The sequence below is a fragment of the Arachis hypogaea genome, chromosome 8 (genome assembly GCF_003086295.3).
Source record: "Arachis hypogaea cultivar Tifrunner chromosome 8, arahy.Tifrunner.gnm2.J5K5, whole genome shotgun sequence".
NCBI classification, from domain to species: domain Eukaryota; kingdom Viridiplantae; phylum Streptophyta; class Magnoliopsida; order Fabales; family Fabaceae; genus Arachis; species Arachis hypogaea.
Window position 1 is genome coordinate 3597669 of NC_092043.1, and position 21279 is coordinate 3618947.

A 21279-nucleotide genomic window follows, 5' to 3' on the forward strand; every position below is an offset into this window, starting at 1 on the left:
GGTTCATCTTATTGCTTAGATTATGAAAATTGTGTCTTTTGGGTCAGAGTCTTTTATTTTCTTTTCAAAAATTTTTCAAAAATATTATTTTTCTTTATTAATTTTGAGTTTTTCTGTGAATTTAGTATCATGTTTTGAGTTTGGTGTCAATTGCATGTTTTTCTTTATCTTTCAATTTTCAAATTGCATGTTTTTGTTTTCCTTTAAAAATACATTTTTAAAACACGTTAAATTAATAGCTCAGTTGGTTAGAACGTTGTGCTTGTGTTCTTGGTAATTGGATATCTTCCTTTTAAAACTTTTTCAAAAATAATTTTTCTTTGATTAAATCTTGTGCCAAACTTTAAGTTTGGTGTTCTCTTGTTTAATTTTTCTTTAATTTTCGAAAATTTTATTTTGGTTCTCTAAAAATTTTAAGTTTGGTGTTCTATCTTCATGTTCTTGTTGTTCTTGTGAGTCTTCAAAGTGTTCTTGAGTCTTCTTTGTGTTTTGATCTTAAAATTTTTAAGTTTCATGTTCTTTGGTGTTTTCCCTCCAAAATTTTCGAAAACAAGGAGCATTAGATCTACAAATTTTAAGTCTTGTGTCTTTTGTGTGTTTTTCTCTTTCATCATAAGATTCAAAAATAAAAAATATATTTTCTAACTATTTTTAAGCAAATATTTCGAATTTTTTCATAAAAATTCAGATTTCAATTTCAAAATTTTATCTTATCATATCTTAGTTGTCAAGTTTTTAAAAAAAATCATATCTTTTTCAAATCATATCTTTTCAAGATTTTTTTTAAATCATATATTTTTCAAAAATATCCAAACCACTTTCTCTCTCCTCACTTTTTCAAAAATCTTCATAAAATATTCTTAAATCTTTTTTTATTTTTATTTTAGTTTTTATTTTATTTTATTATTTCAAAATTTTTTTATAAATATAATAAAATAAATAAAATAAATCCACGTCATCTCCCTTTCTCCATCATGGACCTAAGAGGAAATGAACAGTCCAGAAGGACTCTGGGGTCATATGCTAACCCCACTACTGCTTCATATGGGAGTAGTATTTGTATACCCTCCATCGGAGTCAGTAGTTTTGAGTTGAATCCTCAGCTCATTATCATGGTGTAGCAAAGTTGACAGTATTCTGGTCTTCCAAAGGAAGAATCTACAGAGTTTTTGGTACAATTTTTACAAATTGCTGACACAGTACATGATAAAGAAGTAGATCCGGATGTCTACAGATTATTACTGTTTTCATTTGCTGTAAAAGATCAAGCTAAGAGGTGGTTAAATAACCAACCTAAGGCTAGCATAAGGACATGGAAACAGCTGTTAGAAAAATTCCTGAATCAATACTTCCCTCCAAAACGGATGACACAGCTAAGGCTGAACATCCAAGGCTTTAAACAAAGAGATAATGAATCTCTTTATGATGCCTGTGAGAGATACAGAGAGATGCTAAGAAAATGCCCCTCTGAAATGTTTTCAGAGTGGGTGCAGTTAGACATCTTCTATTATGGGCTTACAGAGAAAGCTCAGATGTCTTTGGACCACTCAGCTAGTGGATCTATACACATGAGAAAGATAATTGAAGAAGCTCAAGAGCTCATTGATACAGTTGCCAGAAATCAGCATCTGTACCTAAGTAGTGAACCTTCCATGAAAGAAGAGGCTAAAACAGTAACTGCTGAACTCAGTCCTGGAGAACAAGTTACTGAATTCAATCAGCAATTAGATTTTCTAACAAAACAGCTAGCCGAATTCAAGGAGATACTACAAGACACAAGAATGGCTAATATGAATATGGAAGTACAGTTGAAGCAAACAGAACAGCAGTTATCAAAATAGATAACAGAAGAGTGTCAAGCAGTTCAATTAAGAAGTGGGAAAACATTAAATACCTCACTTCAAGGCAGCAGGAAGCCAAGGAATGAACAAACTGCTACCCAAAATCCCTCTAAGGACAGTAAGAGCCCAGAGAGGAATAATTCTAGCGTTCAAACGCCAGAAAAGGGTGAAAGGCTGGCGTTAAACGCCCAATCCATGCTCAGTTCTGGCGTTCAAATGCCACAAACAGGCAAGGAAGTGGCATTAAACGCCCAAAGGAAGGTCAGTTCTGGCGTTCAAACCCCAGAAACAGGAAAGGAATTGGCGTCCAATGCCAATCCAGCTTCCAACCCTGGCATTCAAACGCCAGTGGGGGATCAGACACATACAATTGCTGATAGTAACCCCTCTAAGAAGGCTTTTCCAACCACCTCTGTATGAAATAAACCTGCAGTAACTAAGGTTGAGAAATACAAAGCCAAGATGCCTTATCCTCAGAAGCTTTGCCAAGCAGAACAGGATAAGCAATTTGCCCGCTTCGCAGACTATCTCAGGACTCTTGAAATAAAGATTCCGTTTGCAGAGGCACTTGAGCAAATACCCTCTTATGCTAAGTTCATGAAAGAGATCTTAAGTCATAAGAAGGATTGGAGAGAAACTAAAAAAGTTTACCTCATTGATGAATGCAGTGCAGTCATTCTGAAAAGCTTACCAGAAAAGCTTAAAGATCCCGGAAGCTTTATGATACCATGCACATTAGAGGGTACTTATACCAAGCAAGCTCTATGTGATCTTGGGGCAAGTATCAACCTAATACCTGCATCTACTATCAGAAAGCTTGGTTTGACTGAAGAAGTCAAACCAACCCGGATATGTCTCCAACTTGTTGATGGCTCCATTAAATACCCATCAGGCGTGATTGAAGACATAATTGTGAAGGTTGGGCCATTTGCCTTTCCCACTGACTTTGTAGTGCTGGAAATGGAAGAACACAAGAGTGCAAATCTCATTCTAGGAAGATCTTTCCTAGCAACTGGACGAACCCTCATTGACTTCCAAAAAGGGGAATTAACCCTGAGAGTCAATGAGGACGAGTTTAAGTTGAATGTTGTCAAAGCTATGCAGCATCTAGACACCCCAAACGACTGCATGAGCATTGATATTATTGACTCTCTGGTGAAAGAGGTCAATATGACTGAGAGTCTCGAATCAGAGCTAGAGGATATCTTTAAAGATGCTCAACCTGATCTGGAGGAACCAGAGAGAATAATAGAACCTCTGAAAATCCCTCAGGAAGAGGAGAAACCTCCTAAAACCGAGCTCAAACCATTACCACCATCCCTGAAATATGCATTTCTAGGAGAAAATGACACTTTTCCTGTAATCATAAGCTCTACCTTAGAGCCACAGGAAGAGGAAGCACTAATTCAAGTGCTAAGGACACACAAGATAGCTCTTGGGTGGTCCATCAGTGATCTTAAGGGCATTAGCCCAGCCAAATGCATGCACAAGATCCTATTGGAGGATGACGTTAAGCCAGTGGTTCAACCACAAAGGTGGCTGAATCCATCCATGAAGGAGGTGGTGCAGAAGGAGGTCACTAAATTACTAGAGGCTGGGATTATTTATCCTATTTCTGATAGCCCCTGGGTAAGCCCTGTCCAAGTCATCCCTAAGAAGGGTGGCATAACAGTAGTTCATAATGAAAAAAATGAACTGGTTCCTACAAGAACAGTTACAGGGTGGCGTATGTTATTGATTACAGAAGGCTCAATACAGCTACCAGAAAGGGTCATTTTCCTTTACCATTCATAGACCAGATGCTAGAAAGACTAGCAGGTCATGAATACTACTGCTTCCTGGATGGATATTCAGGTTATAATCAAATTGCAGTAGATCCCCAAGATCAAGAGAAAATAGCATTCACATGTCCATCCGGAGTATTTGCATACAGAAGGATGCCATTTGGTCTGTGCAATGCACCTGCAACCTTTCAAAGGTGCATGCTCTCTATTTTCTCTGATATGGTGGAAAAATTTTTGGAAGTCTTCATAAATGACTTTTCAGTATTTGGAGACTCATTCAGCTCTTGTCTTGACCATCTAGCACTTGTTCTAAAGAGGTGCCAAGAGACTAACCTGGTTTTAAACTGGGAGAAATGTCACTTTATGGTGACTGAAGAAATTGTCCTTGGGCACAAAATTTCGAACAAGGGAATAGAGGTGGATCAAGCTAAGGTAGAGGTAATTGAAAAATTACCACCACCTGCCAATGTTAAGGCAATCAGAAGCTTTCTGGGGCATGCAGGATTCTATAGGAGGTTTATAAAAGATTTTTCAAAAATCGCAAAACCTTTGAGTAATCTGCTAGCTACTGACATGCCATTTATCTTTGATAAGGAGTGTCTGCAGGCCTTTGAGACTCTGAAAGTTAAGCTGGTCACAGCACCAATCATCTCTACACCAGACTGGACATTACCATTTGAACTAATGTGTGATGCCAGTGACCATGCCATTGGTGGAGTGTTGGGACAAAGGCATGACAAGCTTCTGCACGTCATTTATTATGCCAGTCGTGTTTTAAATGACGCACAGAAGAACTACACAACCACATAAAAACAGTTACTTGCAGTGGTTTACGCCATTAACAAGTTCAGATCTTATTTAGTGGGATCAAAAGTGATTGTATAAACTGACCATGCTGCTCTTAAATATCTACACAAAGCAGGATTCAAAACCCAGACTCATAAGATGGGTGTTACTTTTGCAAGAGTTTGATATAGAAATAAGAGACAGAAAAGGGACAGAGAACCAAGTAGCAGATCACCTGTCCCGAATAGAACCAGTAGAAGGGGCGTCCCTCTCTCTTACTGAGATCTCTGAAAACTTTTCGGATGAGCAACTCTTTGCCATCCAGGAAGTACCATGATTTACAGACATTGCAGACTAGATTGAAAACTCAGTAATAGTCTAGCTAAAGACAGTAAAGAAGCACTTGCTGGGAGGCAACCCAGTCATGAGTTTATTTTATTTGTAATTTTAATTCTAAATTAGATAATACATTTCAGTGAATGATACAGAGAAATAAAGGTTCAGGACATAAAGCAGAGGAATCACAGAGAAAAGGACATCACTAGCACAAAAACGCCAGTAAAGAAGGTTTCTGGTGTTTAACGCCAGAAAGAAGCAGCAAGTGGGCGTTAAACGCCCAAAACAAGCAAGGACTGGGCGTTAAACGCCCAAAGGAAGCATCTCCTGGGCGTTTAACGCCAGGATTGTGGGGAGGAGGTAATTTCATTTTCACTTCAAATTTTTTCCATTTTTCATGTTTCAATTTATGATTTATTGCATAAACATGTTACAAATTCTCATCTTTTAACTTCAAATGCAAAAAAATTCTTAATCCTAAAAATATTTCTTCATTCTTCTTCAATCTCTTTTCAAATCTTTTTCAAAACTCATCTATCTTTTTGAATTCTTTTCAAATCTTTTTAATTTCTTCTCAAATCTTTTTCAAACTCATCATATTATCTTTTTAAATTCAAAGTTATCTTTTTCAAAATCTCATCATATCTTTTGAATTTTCGAAATTGCCTCTCCTTCTATTCCTCTCCTTTCTTTTCTTTTGCTTGAGGACAAGCAAACCTCTAAGTTTGGTGTGTTTTTCCGTGATCACTGAGCTAAAACTCATGAAGATCATGGCACCTAAGGGAAAACAAACCACTTCAAGAGGGAAGAAAGAGAATATTCTAAAACCACTTTGGAATCAAGAGAAGTTTTTAACCAAAGAACATGCAGACTAGTACCACAAAATAATGGGTCTGAAATCAGTGATCCCGGAAGTTAAATTCAATCTGAAAGAAGACAAATATCTAGAGATACAGGAGCTGAAGTGCCAGAAGCTGTCTCTTGAAGGACCAGACACCCCACAAGTTGAAGGAGCACCCATCATCTCCCAAACTAAAGGTTGTTGAGTCCTAATCTTAACCTTAAATCTGTGATAACTTTTATTTTTAGGAACCTATCTGATTATTAGTAATTAGGATCTTTATTTTTATCTCCAAATAAGTTATAATCTATTTCTCTCATCATCATTAAACATGGATAAAATAGCAGATTTTTAGAATAAGGAGGCAATATTTTTTCAAGTTTTTAATAAGGAAAATTCTAATTATTTATATGTGGCGGCAATACTTTTTGTCTTCTGAATGAATGCCCGAACAGTGCATATTTTTTATATTGAATTTTATGAATGTTAAAATTGTAGGCTCTTGAAAGAATGATGAACAAGAGAAATGTTATTGATAATCTGAAAAATCATAAAATTGATTCTTGAAGCAAGAAAAAGCAGTGGATAACAAAAGCTTGCAAAAAAATTTGGCGAAAAAAAATATATAAGAAAAAGAAAAAGCAAGCAGAAAAAGCCAATAGTCCTTAAAACCAAAAGGCAAGGGTAAAAAGGATCCAAGGCTTTGAACATCAATGGATAAGAAGGCCCAAGAAAATAAATCCAGGCCTAAGCGGCTAAATCAAGCTGTCCCTAACCATGTGCTTGTGGCATGCAGGTCCAAGTGAAAAGCTTGAGACTGAGTGGTTAAAGTCGTGATCCAAAGCAAAAGAGTGTGCTTAAGAACTCTGGACATCTCTAATTGGGGACTTTAGCAAAGCTAAGTCACAATCTGAAAAGGTTCACCAGTTATGTGTCTGTGGCATTCATGTATCCGGTGGTAATACTGGAAAACAAAGTGCTTAGGACCACGACCAAGACTCATAAAGTAGCTGTGTTCAAGAATCAACATACCAAACTAGGAGAATCAATAATACTATCTGAATTATGAGTTCCTATGGATGCCAATCATTCTGAATTTTAAAGGATAAAATGAGATGCCAAAACTGTTAGGAAGCAAAAAGCTACTAGTCCCGCTCATCTAATTAGAATCTGAGCTTCACTTAAAACTCTGAGATATTATTGCTTCTTGATTTCTTTTTATCCTATTTTATTTATCTAGTTGCTTGGGGACAAGCAATAGTTTAAGTTTGGTGTTGTGATGAGCGGATATTTTATACGCTTTTTGGGGGTAATTTCATGTAGTTTTTAGTATGTTTTAGTTAGTTTTTAGTATATTTTTATTAGTTTTTAGGCAAAATTCATATTTCTGGACTTTACTATGAGTTTGTGTGTTTTTCTATGATTTCAGGTATTTTCTGGCTGAAATTGAGGGATCTGAGCAAAAATCTGATTCAGGCTGAAAAAGGACTGCTGATGTTGTTGGATTCTGACCTCCCTACACTCGGAATGGATTTTTTAGAGCTAAAGGAGTCCAATTCTCGCGCTCTCAATTGAGTTGGAAAGTAGACATCTAGGGCTTTCCAGAAATATATAATAGTCTATACTTTGCTCGAAGATAAATGACGTAAACTGGCATTTAATCCCAGTTCCATGTTCCATTCTAGCGTTAAACGCCAGAAACAGGTTGTAAATTGGAGTTAAACGCCTAAAACATGTTACAACCTGTTGTTTAACTCCAGAAACAGCCCAAGCACGTGAAAAGCTCAAGTCTCAACTCTAGCACACACCAAGTGGACCCCAGAAGTGGATTTCTGCACCATCTATCTTAGTTTACTCATTTTCTGTAAACCTAGGTTACTAGTTTAGTATTTAAACTACTTTTAGAGATTTATTCTGTATCTCATGACATTTTAGATCTGAACTTTGTACTCTTTGATGGTATCAGTCTCTAAACTCCATTATTGGAGGGTGAGGAGCTCTGCAGCGTCTCGATGAATTAATGCAAGTATTTCTGTTTTCTATTCAAACATGCTTGTTTCTATCTAAGATATTTATTCGCACTTCAATATGAAGAAGGTGATGATTCGTGACACTCATGACCATTCTCAACCTATAAACGCGTGCCTGACAACCACCTCCATTCTACATTAGATTGAATGAGTATCTCTTGGATTCCTTAATCAGAGTCTTCGTGGTATAAGCTAGAATCCATTGACAGCATTCTTGAGAATCCGGAAAGTCTAAACCTTGTCTGTGGTATTTCGAGTCGGATTCAGGAATTGAATGACTGTGACGAGTTTCAAACTCACAAGGGTTGAGCGTAGTGACAGACTATACTTTGTACATAATTATTTGTTCTTAAATTAGAGAATCAAATGATTATATCATTAATTAATAATTTATTTTTTAATTTTAAAAGTATTATAGTTAAATACATATACTCTAACTAAGAGGATTAGTCTATTAAACATAATATTTAAATTAAATATTGAGAATAAAAGAATATTAAATTTTTTTATTGTTAAAAATTTCGATACTTGGTCTCAATCCTGAATGATCCATATAAACGAATTATTTGAGAATTCATTTCATTTATTTGGGGACTATCTTTTAAATATACGCTAAACTTTTCAGTGGTATAGAGTCAAATACTAAAAAATTCATTTCTAATAGAAATTGTTATGAAAAAATTTGATACAATAGTTTATTTTCTTAGATAATTATTTTAAAATTTTATTTTTTAATATATTAGGTATACTTTTATTTTGATATTCTTAAAAATACTATATTTACAAAAAGAACATAGATATTAATATATTAATATATAATTATAAGAAAGATAACATTTATATATTATTAAAGTTAAAATTCATGTACTAATGTTTTAAATCAATTAATAGTAGTAATATATATGATTATATTATTAAGAGAAAGATAATATTTTAATTTATTATTAATTATACTAAAAGTAAATTATACAAATTATAAAATAATTGTACAAACCTATTTGTTTTTAAATTAGAGAATAAAATTAGTATATTATTAACTAATAATTTATTTTCTAATTTTAAAAATATTATAATTAAATAAATAGACTCTAATTAAAGGATAAATATATCAGTCTATTAAAAATAAATTTTAAATTTAATTTTGAGAATAGAATAATATTTCAAATTTTTTATAGTTAAAAATTCTGTAATTAATTTATTTAAAATAATTATTTCGAGATTTTATTTTTTGATATATTGAGTATGATTTTATTTTTATGTTCTTTATTATATTATTAATTAATAATTTCTTTTCTAATCTTATAAGCATTTCACTTATAAAAGAAACGTGTATATATTACTATATGATTATGAGAAAAAATATTCATATATTATTAAAATTAAAATACGTATAATAATACTTTAAATCAATTAATAGTAGAAATATATTTAATTATATTATTAAAAAAAATAATAATCTAATTTATTACTAATTACACTAAAATAAATTATATTAAAATAATACATAATTATTTGTTATGAAATTATTATATTATTAATTAATTTTTTTAATCTTAAAATATTATAAATTAAATACATAGACTCATCTTAAAGAATAAATATGTTAATTTGATTATTAGTTTATTTTAAATAATTATTTTTAAATTTTATTTCTTGATGAATTGAGTATAATTTTATTTTAATATTCTTTATTTTTCTCTATCTATCCATGAATATTCCGAAAGCATATAACTATTAAAAAAATATATTTTTAATAATATTAAATATCTTTAAAATTTATTTTATACAAAATTGTAAATAAAATACTTACCCGTTATCACTACGAATAACAAAAGAAAAAAAATAATAATTAAATAAAACAGATATTATTTAAATTTTTATAATCAAAATAAAATTTTTGTAACTTATATAAGATATTAAAAATATAATTAATATATTATTATTTGATATTTATATAAATAACAAAAAATATAAAATTATTTTATATAAACTAAAATGTATTATTTATGATAATTTTTTTCAAAAAATATATTTTAAATATAAATATAAAAAATAAACATTTTTCGTACGTTGGACGAATACATATATACCAGCATTATTCAAATTTCGTTGTTTTCGATCAACATAAACGAAAAATGAAATAATGAAACTGTGATAATACTATACGACATAATGAAAGTATGAAACACAATTCATGAATATCGAGAGTTAAAATCCGTTTTGGTATGTGAGATTGGTGAGTTGCTATGATTTAATTTTTAATTTTTTAATTATTATAATTTGGTTTTTAGATTAAAAAAAAGTGTATTAATATAATTTTTTGTATATTTTTTATTGTTAGAACTCAACACCTTTAATAGCATAACTCAAATCTTATAAGTTATAATGTTAGACATATTAAAACGATGTAATATGCGTTTTAGTGTTAAAGAAGGTATTAAATAATGTCGTTTGAGAGTTTGAACAATGCTAAAATGTTATATCTGTCTCTTTTAATATTGTTCAAACCTTAAAATAATATTATTTAATGCTCTTTTTGTGTCAAAATGTGTATAATATTATTATAATATGTTTAACATTACAAAATTTTCGCTATCTCACTAACGGTATTGAAGAGGGACTACATTGATGCACTTTTTTTAATTCAAAAGATTAAATTGTGACAATTAAAAAGTCAAAAATCAAATCAATGTAACTCGTCAATTTCAAATATCAAGTATCGGCGGACACAATACTTAACAAGGATTCATGTTCAATTCATAAATTATAGTCTTAATTATAAATCGAGAGATTATCAAATTCATCATATCAAATATATCAATTATAATAAATTTAAGAAAAATTTTAATTTCTTCATTTGAGAGATACTAAAAGGATATTTTTTTTTCTTTCTATTTATAAAATTTACATTTTTTTCTTATGACTTTTAAATTTTTTTAATTTATTTTAAACTTTTTTATGTTAATTAATATTAATTTTATCCATTTTTTAAAAAATAAATTATCTTTTACAAAAATACTCTTTAACAAAAATTTTTTATTTTTTGTCATTTAATTTTATTTATTAAAATATTTTTTAATAAATTATTTTTTATTGATTAAATTGTATCTTTACCAAAATATTTTTAAAAAAATTTAATAATTAAATTATTTTTTCTAAGATACCCTTCAATAATTTTTTAATTATTAAATTATGATTTTAGTAAAATTCTCGTTAACAATTATAATTATATTTTACTATTAATTTTTTTATATTAATATATATTATTTTAACATTAAATAAAAAAATTTTGGTAACTCTTTCTTTATCATCAATCGAATCACTGTTCGAGAACCAGGATTCTATTTTATCATCAATCCAATCACCATTCACGATTATTTTTCGATATCAATATATATTAATTGTTATACATATTAATAGTGGTAAAAAATATTTTTATTTAATGCTAAAATAGTATATTAATATTGAAAAATTAATAATAAAATATAAAAATAATTGTTAATAAAAGTTTTAGTAAAATCATAATTTAATAGTTAATATTTTTTAAATATTTTAGTAAAAATACAATTTAATCAATAAAAAATAATTTATTAAAAAAATATTTTGGTATGCAAAATTTAATAATAAAAAATTAAATTTTTGTTAAAGAATATTTTTGTAAAAAATAATTTATTTTTCTAAAAAAATGAATAAAGTTAACATTAGTTAACATAAAAAATTTAAAATAAATTAAAAAATTTAATTATAAAAGATAAAAATATACATTTTACAAATAAAAAAATGAGAGTGTTATTTTAACATCTAAAAAAAAGAATAAAATTTTCTCTAATTTAATTAAAAGTAAATAAAAGATCAAAAAGAATTATCCTATTCAACAAATCTCAGCTTGTTCTATTCTAGCAAATCAGTAACCAAGCAATTATCCGTGCACAAGAATGCTGAAGATTGCAGGAGGGCGTGGCATGTTTAGCATTTTGTGATGTTAGAACTTAGAAGTGATCAAGTGTGAACATTCGAAGATGAGAGCATCTCTAATTGTCAGAGCTTCCAAATTAAAAGTGGCTCCTTGCTTATCTCTATGGCCAAGATTCAAGATTGTGATGAAAAGCACACATTTCAATGACTTTAGCATACGTGGCACTATACTACTGGTCCATGTCGCCGTTTCTCACAAGTGGCTCTGGCAATTTTTTGAAGAAAATGCCACAAACAAGATAAGGAACCATGAATCCATGATGTTCTCAAATACTGCTATTTTAATCCCTTCCTCATATTCTTCCAAAACTCTTATCTATATCTTTCCACTTCCCACCATAAAATATTTTAAATGCCAATTATGTATTAATTAATAATCATTGTGGGTCCTAATTTATTACCTTCCATAAAATATTCTCTCCATCAATTTTATATATCCATTTAAACGAATTATCATTTAAAGTTCCGTTTGCGTATGCATCAATGGTTTGTTGGAGTTATCTTAGTCTTAAAAAAAAAGTTTTTCTCATTTTCAAAATAAATTGACTTTGCTCTTTAATAAAACGAAAATAAAATACAGGTGCTGCTAATTTGCGAATAAGATATTGCTGATTTAGTAGTACTTTGTTATTCTAATCAAAGATAGAAAAAATTTCAATTTGATAATTTTATAATATTAAATTTTAAATATGTCAATCGAATTTAAACTTTTTTTACTAAATTAGACAATCTTTTATGAATTTAATTTTATAAATAATTGAATTTATATTATCACATAAATAAAAATAATTAATTTTGATATTATCATTTAAAAATTAACTATATTCGTTAATATGATTGAATAACTATATACAATTTTTTACAACTAATTATGCCGCAATTTTATGTCATATATATTTAATTTAAGTTTTTAATGTAACCTTAGTTTTCGTTACCCTTAGGCCTTATCCTGACTGCTTGCTTTTATATTGATCACTAAATTACTAATGCTTTAAGTATTTTGGTTAAAATGGAAACTTTTCATAATTTGTGATGTAGGGAATTAGCCTAATTAGAGAAATGAATTTATGATACTAAATTATTTATGGATTGTTTAATCTCACGTTAGTTAACATTGTAAGATGGATTATTTTTATAAAAAATAATATAAATAAAAAATGGATTTTTTATTTTATTGCCAAGCCACTAATAATAGAAGGAAGTTAAAAAAATAATAGAGAAGAAAAAGGAGAGCCTTTATAAAGCGTAAAATACTCGCTTTTATTGTGTTTCCCACACGAAAACTCTCTCGTCTTTGTTTTTCACAATCTCGTCTTTGTTTCTCACTCTCAACCATTCCAAGTCCATGGATCCCTACAAGGTACGCAAACTCCTAATCATAAGCTCATTCATATCGATTTCCGTTCCTCTGAAAACGATTCTCGTGAATCTGTTAAAGCTAAGCCTTTTGGTTTTGACTTTTCATGCTTCTTTAAAGTTTTGTTTAATTGAGCCATTTTTTGCGGATCAATTTAATTGTGAAACGGTGTTTGGTGATTGAAATCATTGCCTTTTTTCTCCGTTTCATACAGTACCGGCCATCCAGCGCCTTCAACTCTCCGTTCTGGACCACAAACTCCGGTGCTCCCGTTTGGAACAACAACTCATCCCTAACCGTTGGAAATAGAGGTTTCTTCTTATTCTTTATCCTTTTTGGGCGATGAACAATTTTCTGTGTCTAGAGGTTATGAATATATATTGGATTTGTGATGTATATGTTGTATAATTTTACATATTAACTTATTTGAATGCCTTCTTGTTTGCTTAATATTGCTGGAATCCCTAGGAAATAACATACTTTTTAATGTGGTTCGATTTGATTTGCTTCCATTTATGAATAATTTTGATTTGTTAAACACTCTTAGCTTTGTGATGATTATATTTTTTATTTCAAGGTAATCTGATTGTCAAGTGTAGACTGTGGAGTATTGAGTTGCAGTAGTTCCGTATCTTTTCTTATGTTTAAACAAAACACTGTGTATTTTTTTCCTTTGTTTGTTTTGGAATTTTTATTTATAGTTTGGGTTTCTTAAGGAGGGTGTTTATGTATCCCGTCTGTTTGTGTAAAGCTAGGATGTGAATTTAGATGAGTGTTGTTTCACTGAATTTTCTTCTTTTTTTTTTTTTTCTTTTAACCCTTTTGGCAGGTCCAATTCTCCTAGAGGATTATCATCTTGTCGAAAAGCTTGCAAACTTTGACAGGGAACGGATCCCAGAACGTGTTGTCCATGCTAGGGGAGCAAGTGCAAAGGGTTTCTTTGAGGTCACACATGACATTACTCACCTGTCATGTGCCGATTTCCTTCGTGCCCCCGGAGTTCAGACACCCGTTATTGTCCGTTTCTCAACTGTTATTCACGAGCGTGGCAGCCCTGAAACCTTGAGGGATCCTCGTGGTTTTGCTGTGAAGTTTTACACCCGGGAGGTAATCATTTAGGACCATACCACACAATTTAATAAATATACCTTTCAATGTCAAATATTAAAAGATGTTTTATATGTTTAAATGTATTTATCTTTTGAAGCAATTTCTAAATACAGGGTAACTTCGACCTTGTTGGAAACAACTTTCCAGTCTTCTTTGTTCGTGATGGGATGAAGTTTCCAGACATGGTCCATGCCCTTAAACCCAATCCCAAGTCCCACATCCAGGAGAATTGGAGGATTCTTGACTTCTTCTCCCACCACCCAGAAAGCCTTCACATGTTCACCTTTTTGTTTGATGATGTGGGTGTCCCACAAGATTACAGGCATATGGATGGTTCTGGTGTTAACACTTATACTCTGATCAACAAGGCTGGGAAAGTACACTATGTTAAATTTCACTGGAGGCCCACATGTGGGGTTAAGTGTCTGTTAGAGGATGATGCTGTTAAGGTCGGAGGATCCAACCACAGCCATGCTACTCAAGATCTTTATGATTCGATTGCTGCGGGCAACTATCCTGAGTGGAAACTGTACATTCAAACTATAGATCCCGACCATGAAGACAAATTTGACTTTGACCCGCTTGATGTGACTAAGACCTGGCCCGAGGACATCTTGCCCCTGCAGCCTGTTGGTCGTTTGGTCTTGAACAAGAACATAGATAATTTCTTTGCTGAGAATGAACAAATTGCATTCTGCCCTGCAATTGTGGTACCTGGTGTTTACTATTCAGATGACAAGTTGCTTCAGACTAGGATATTCTCTTACTCTGACACACAAAGGCACAGGCTTGGACCAAACTATTTGCAGCTCCCTGTTAATGCTCCCAAGTGTGCTCACCACAACAATCATCATGAGGGTTTTATGAACTTCATGCACAGGGATGAAGAGGTGAATCTTTATCTTTGTCTGCAATTTCCTTATTCAAATTTTGGATCAGAAGCTGGTTGCCACTTTAAAGTACTGCTTTTACCTTTTTTGTACATGTGTAACTCCTCTTGTGATATTGCAAAATGCTTTTAGCTGCTTTCATTCTTTTTCTCTGTTGACTGAATGCTTGATTTCACAGATCAATTACTTCCCTTCAAGGTATGATCCTGTTCGTCATGCAGAAAAGGTCCCCATTCCTTCTGTTATTCTCAATGGAAGGCGTGAGAAGGTATGTTCTGATGGATTTCTTATCGTGAATGTGAATACTTCATATTTAAATGTCTTCCAACTTGAAATCAGTTATATTTCTTAGTTGCCAATAAAGTTAGGCCAAAGTTAATATGAAAGGTAGTTGATTTATTTAAAAAGAAGAAAGAACCCCTCAAAATGTCTCCTTTATTGATCAACAATGTGTAAGCAACTCTACTTCTTAATGCAGACCATAATTGAGAAGGAGAACAACTTCAAGCAACCAGGAGAGAGATACCGTTCTTTTGCACCGGACAGGTTCCTGTCATAAACCAATGATGTGATTAATACAATATATTATATTTGCTGATGTCTGTATAACTGGATTCTCTCTGCTTGTTGTGCAGGCAAGATAGATTTATCCGCCGATGGGTCGATGCGCTGTCTGACCCACGTGTCACCCATGAAATCCGCAGCATCTGGATCTCATACTGGTCTCAGGTGAGACTTGAATTGCAAATTTATCGCTTGATGAACTTTATTTTCATGAATGCCGAATGAATCTATACTGGTTTGCTCATTCAATGTTTCTCTTTGTATCGTTATGCAGGCGGATCGTTCTCTTGGTCAGAAATTAGCATCTCATCTGAACGTGAGGCCAAGCATCTAAGGCTGTTTGGCACACCAAAGCAGAGAGTTTGTTTGCAAGAGTTGCAGATGTGGAAGGATTATGATAAGGATAATGCCAGTTTGGATCACTTTAAAGGGTTGATATAGCAATATATTTGTGTTGTATACCAAATACCAAATATATACCTACAAATTTGTCTATGCAACTCCTTTAAGCTGTCGTCTCAAAATAAATAATGTTTTGTTTGCGTTATTTATCACTAGGTTTTTGAGCACTCTTCTCTCTGGTGTAATTTCTTATGCATGCCATCTTGAGAAAGTAATAGCATTCTACAGAATAATTAAGATATTGTAACTCTATCCAACCTCTAAAGCCTTTGATTATGTTTCCTAAATAATGCGGCTTATGGGATCTAATTAGTGGTCATATGTGGTGTTGGACTGTTGGTCAAAATTTTTTTATCCCCTTGATGGTATCTCCCAAGTTAAGGGTTAATCTATCATGATACTGAGTTCCATTTGAGAGGTTCCCATTTAAGGGTTTGTTACGGTGAAAATTCGAATTTTTGAATAAGCTAATTACTATATCAATCCAACTTAATTAGCTCTTAAAATTTTTGTTGTCATTGGTTATTATTTCAATGCCCTAAAGACGAACTGGGCTATCTTTTATTGGCCTCTTATATTTTGTTTTCTATGGGTTTTTTTTTCATTCAAAAAGATGTTAAGTGGACTTTCTTTAGAAAGTCCTAACGTGTTCCGGTCCCCAAAGAAAACAAATCAACAAACAGTCCTAGCATACACTACCCAGAAAAAGCCCTAACATATATTGCTCGAATTTGGTAATAAAAAATGTTTAAAATGTTAACCAAGTTGGGTTGGTCTAGTATTGGTTCACTAGTCCGCATAAGCAAGTATCGGAAGTTCGAATCCCGCCTGCTGCATGCAGCAACCTATTGGCCAGCGATAAACCCTTAAATGGAACTCAGTACTGCGACGGATTAGTTCTTAGCCTGCTGGATTGGGGGATACCGTGAAAAATAAAAAAAATGTTAAAGATGTTTATAAATTTATTTATGAAGGTTAAAATGGTTGTGAAGAGGATAAGGGACAGTTAAATTTGGCTACCACTTGGTTCATATTTAGCTATTTATGAATAAATGAAACTAATTTTATCTGTAGATTTCTATAAATGAAAATTTATAATTTACACAAAAATTGAAAAAGTTCAGTGGCTAGATGGCAATCGTTATACCATACCCGATATGCTTCTTTCTTCTTCCTTCTTCAAACCTGAAAGTTGCAAGCCTTCCTTCTTCAAACGTACGATCGTAATCACAACCCCAACTTACGCCTACACCCAACAACTCTACAAGTGTTTTGAGAATGTTAACGAGAAAAAATGGTGAAATTATCATTTATCAATTACAATTGCCTCAAAAGATAACGAGTCTCTTAACAAAAAAATATTCTTTTTTGATTCTGATCTTTATTTTTATGAAACTGATTAGTTTCTATGTCAATATTTCTATCGATATTAACGGAATAAGCCTACATAGTATGTTAAATTATTGATTTATCCATTAAAAACCAATTAGGATTAACAAATTCCTTTTTGTTGAGAGTCTCGTTGTCTTTTAAGGATAATTATCAAGATTATTTAATTATTATTTTTATTTTTCTATTATCTTTTTCATATACATTAACTAAATTTATTGTGTAAAACTAATAAATATTAGTGATTTTTAGATTTTTTTATTTATAAAAATTAAATAGAAGATATATTAGTGGTTAACATATCACGTAAGTATGTTTTGAAAAGAGATCATTGACAGAAGGGCTAACCAGTCCTACAAAATTAAATATCAAAAATTAAAAAGAATATTTTTTTGTTTGAGAGTCTCATAATCCTTTAAAAAAATTATAAGAAATCAAGTTGGATATTCACTCTTTATCAAGCAGGATTTGACATTAATTGTAAGGAAATTTTGTTCGATAAAAGATAAAATTGAGTAAAAAGTAAAGATTTTAACTAAATTTTATTTCGAAAAAGTATAGGTAAACAATGAAAATATTAAACAATATAAACAATAGATATATCGGATGTTCATTTTATTAGTGTACGGATGGTTATTTTAATATTAAAATTTAGAGGATTAATTTAGAAGTGTAGTGTGTTTTAATTTGATTGATAGTTGTTCATATTGTTCAAAAAAATTATTATCCCCTAGTATTCTCCATTTCAAAAAGAAGTGTATTACACATGACAACTTTTTTTTGGTGAATTTTTTTATTAAAAAAATAATCTTTATTCTTTTCACATTATTTCTTTTTTTTTTAATTTTATTATTGTATACACAAAGCAGAGTTTGAATTTCCACACTTATTTAAGTATATTAATAAGTTAACCACTAGATAAATCCAACTTGGTTTCAGACTATTCTAATTGCAAACATATTGTATATGATAAAAGAAACTTGCCTCTGAATTGGCCCAAATGCTATTTTCATTGCCAATTGGGAAAGTGGGAATAGTCCAGTCGGTACCAAGTACAGGATCATGTGTTTTCTCTCCCATATGTTCCTAGTTCAATTTCCATGTAACACACACCAAAATAAATAAATAAAAAACATTAAAATAGAAGAAGAACGCCACGTTGCTATGTTCATGATCTGTCCGGTATCAGCAAAATTTTGGATTGGGTATTAAACCAGACAAGGCATAAATTAAAACGTTTAAATGTTAATTTAACTAGTTCAATGGGATACGTGTAGATATGATGTAGTAATTATCCTTGATAACATTGCAGAGAATTCAGATCTCGTATTACTTATACATAACTTTATATTTTTAAGATTTTTTAAAAATGGGTGACTACTCGTATTCTTACATTACGTTATCATGTGTTCAAGTTAAATTTATTTGAGAGTAAGAAATTTGTTTTACGAGATTGCATTTTTGAAATTTTTCAATCATGTTATTATTAATGAAGGAAATTGTTAGCAGGGTTTTTGAAGTTTTTAATTTGTTTTAGCTAATAATAAAGCATGTTTAACATAACACATAAGAAACAAACAAAAAAGTGGAGTTGAGGGTAGAAAGTTAAAACATACTGTGTGAGAGAAGCAACATTTCTGGGCAAAGAAGGACTATATATAATTCCACTCCACTCCTGCAAAAAATATCAGCTGTATATATAGGAACACGTTATGTGAATATATAATTAAGCCCTAAACAAATTAATACCATTATTAGAAACCACGCAAGAGCTAAGTCACACACACACACACATATATATATATATATAGACTTCAGATTCTCCTCGCTCATCGAGATTTCTTTCCTCCTTTTTTGTTTAATTTTCAAGCACAGACGACACTAATTAATACGCACGAACATTACTGAAATACATAATATATATACTTACCATCAAAGCTCTTGATCAGTGATGATAATTAAAGCTAACATACAAGCTAAGCTTGGTCGCTAATTCAATGAATTGAATCACATCTTTCACGATGTCTTTGTTGTCTTGCAGCCTTTGCTCATTTTCTTTATCTGTGTTTCGTTGTTTTCCATTGTTGATGTATATGTGGGAGGTGTATGCATGTTCTCAATAATGCAAGCTCTCTTCTCCCTTTTTTTTTCCCCTTTTTGTTGGGGCTATGCTACATGTTGTTATGGAATGATTTTAAATGCTTGTGTGTTTTGGAGAAACAGAAAATTAACATGAAACGTTATTTCCGGGTCATTTACTTGTTTAATAGGCTATGCAAGAGAATTTAATGAAAGAAAATCAATATTTTGGTTATTTATATAAAATATAAAATTATAAAAATAAAAGTACTCTTAAAGTAGGGTTTGGTGGAGAGACAGAGATGGAAAGACTAAGATTGAGAGATAGAGATTGAAATAAATCTCAATATTTTGTTTGATATAAAGTGAGAGACATAAACTAAAACAAAAATAAAATTTTAATTTAACTTGTACAAAGAGTAAAATTGAAATTAATTGAAAGGAAGGTATTTTAGATATAAAATATTATTAAAATTTCAGTCACCATTTTTAAAAATTTTAGTCCCTGTGTTCATATTTTTTGGAAGTACTAAAATACTAAAATTTTTTAACAGAAATAAAAATTTTAATAACAGTCTCTGAACAAACAAACATAATACTAAATTTCAATCTTCTCGTCTATGTGTTAGTACCTAAGTTACTGTTTTTAAAAACCATCAAAAAAGGTCTGTTATTTGTCGAGATTAGTTACGGTAGTGGATGCTCTATTGATTTCGCTAATTTGTGGATTATTCGGTATAAATTTATCTACTATTACTTGATAAATTTGTTTCCATCTAAATTAAAATCAACCACCTCAAAATGGTTATGCCTCTGACTTTGATTTTTTTTTTTTTTGTCAATACTGATGATATTTTTCTATTGCCAAGAATAAAAGTTAATATATACGAATTTTATCATAGTACGCTTAATGCATTAAAGTTTTTCAATATTGAAGGCACCTTTGAGAAATAGTAAATCAACTAATCATTTTATTGGGATAAGCATTAACTGTGGTGGCTGCATGCTGACTGTAGTGAGACCCACCGAAGACTTTTGGGTATTTAGTGTATATGTGGATTGTGGCTAAACAGCCTTCAAAATCAACATTATTGATGGCAACATAACATGGCGTGTTGATGGTGAAAACTTCAAACTTTGTGAATTAAAAAAATAACTTCAAGCATTGGTTTCGTAATTTAGATCTTTACAACAACTTGTTAATCTGCTATAGCCACATAACATGTCTTGATCTGAAATTTCTGTAGTAAGGGATATGAAAATATCTAGATCCCCCAATAAGGTGGGGGGAAAGTGGAAGGGACACAGTTTCATATGAATTATTAAGCTAGCTTTGAGACTTTTCTTTCTTTATGCTACACAACAAAGTGACACGCACATGCAAATGCAATGTCGTCCTCTACTCTCACAACTCAACAAAATTAGAATTAATGTGGCTCCTAATTTCTCATCTAAACCCATCTCTTTTATCCCTCCCTAAAATACTAATTGTTATTATTATATTAATAAAAAAAATTGAGTTGATTTAATAATTAACTTATTAGCGAGTTCAATTAAACAAGTATCGAAGATTTGACTTTCATTTTATACATATAGTAATATTTATTGACTAACAACAAACTTTTAAATATAACTCGTATTTGGGATAGATTAACTTTTTAATTTGTCGGATAGATAAATATCATAAAAAAACAAAATTAACAATTATATTAACTCCAATAGAAGAAATCAGTCATCAATCAATCAGTACGTATATATAAAATAAGTTTGATTATTATTTATCTTTATTAGTTTCATTATTGTTTTATTATGAATTATTTAATTATTTTCATAGTTAATTTAGTTAAAAAATAATATGAACCAATATATAAAATATAAATATATACATAGATATA

General features: G+C 30.9%; 2 protein-coding genes across 7 annotated transcripts in view; one reads left to right on the forward strand and one right to left on the reverse strand.

Annotated features, from left to right (window-relative positions):
* The window catches only part of LOC112705703 (1,4-alpha-glucan-branching enzyme 1, chloroplastic/amyloplastic), a 30888-nt gene extending 10652 nt beyond the window's left edge, over positions 1-20236 (reverse strand). For 5 of the 6 annotated variants that reach the window (XR_011865005.1, XR_011865004.1, XM_025756613.3 and 2 more), the window contains exons 1-4: positions 19236-20236; positions 18922-18996; positions 18290-18391; positions 17069-17162 (exon numbers count right to left, since the gene is read on the reverse strand). The gene's annotated coding sequence lies outside the window, so the exon portion shown is untranslated. The remainder of the gene's footprint in view (positions 1-17068; positions 17163-18289; positions 18392-18921; positions 18997-19235) is intronic. The other variant, XM_072201644.1, reaches the window with a different exon arrangement.
* Positions 11502-16065, forward strand: LOC112705704 (catalase isozyme 1). The gene is made up of 8 exons (XM_025756614.3): positions 11502-12953; positions 13165-13261; positions 13780-14057; positions 14174-14950; positions 15129-15218; positions 15429-15496; positions 15586-15679; positions 15789-16065. Exons 1-8 carry the CDS (start codon positions 12939-12941, stop codon positions 15846-15848), a joined length of 1479 nt encoding a protein of 492 aa, XP_025612399.1. The 5' UTR covers positions 11502-12938; the 3' UTR covers positions 15849-16065.
* Positions 20237-21279: the final 1043 nt, after the last annotated feature.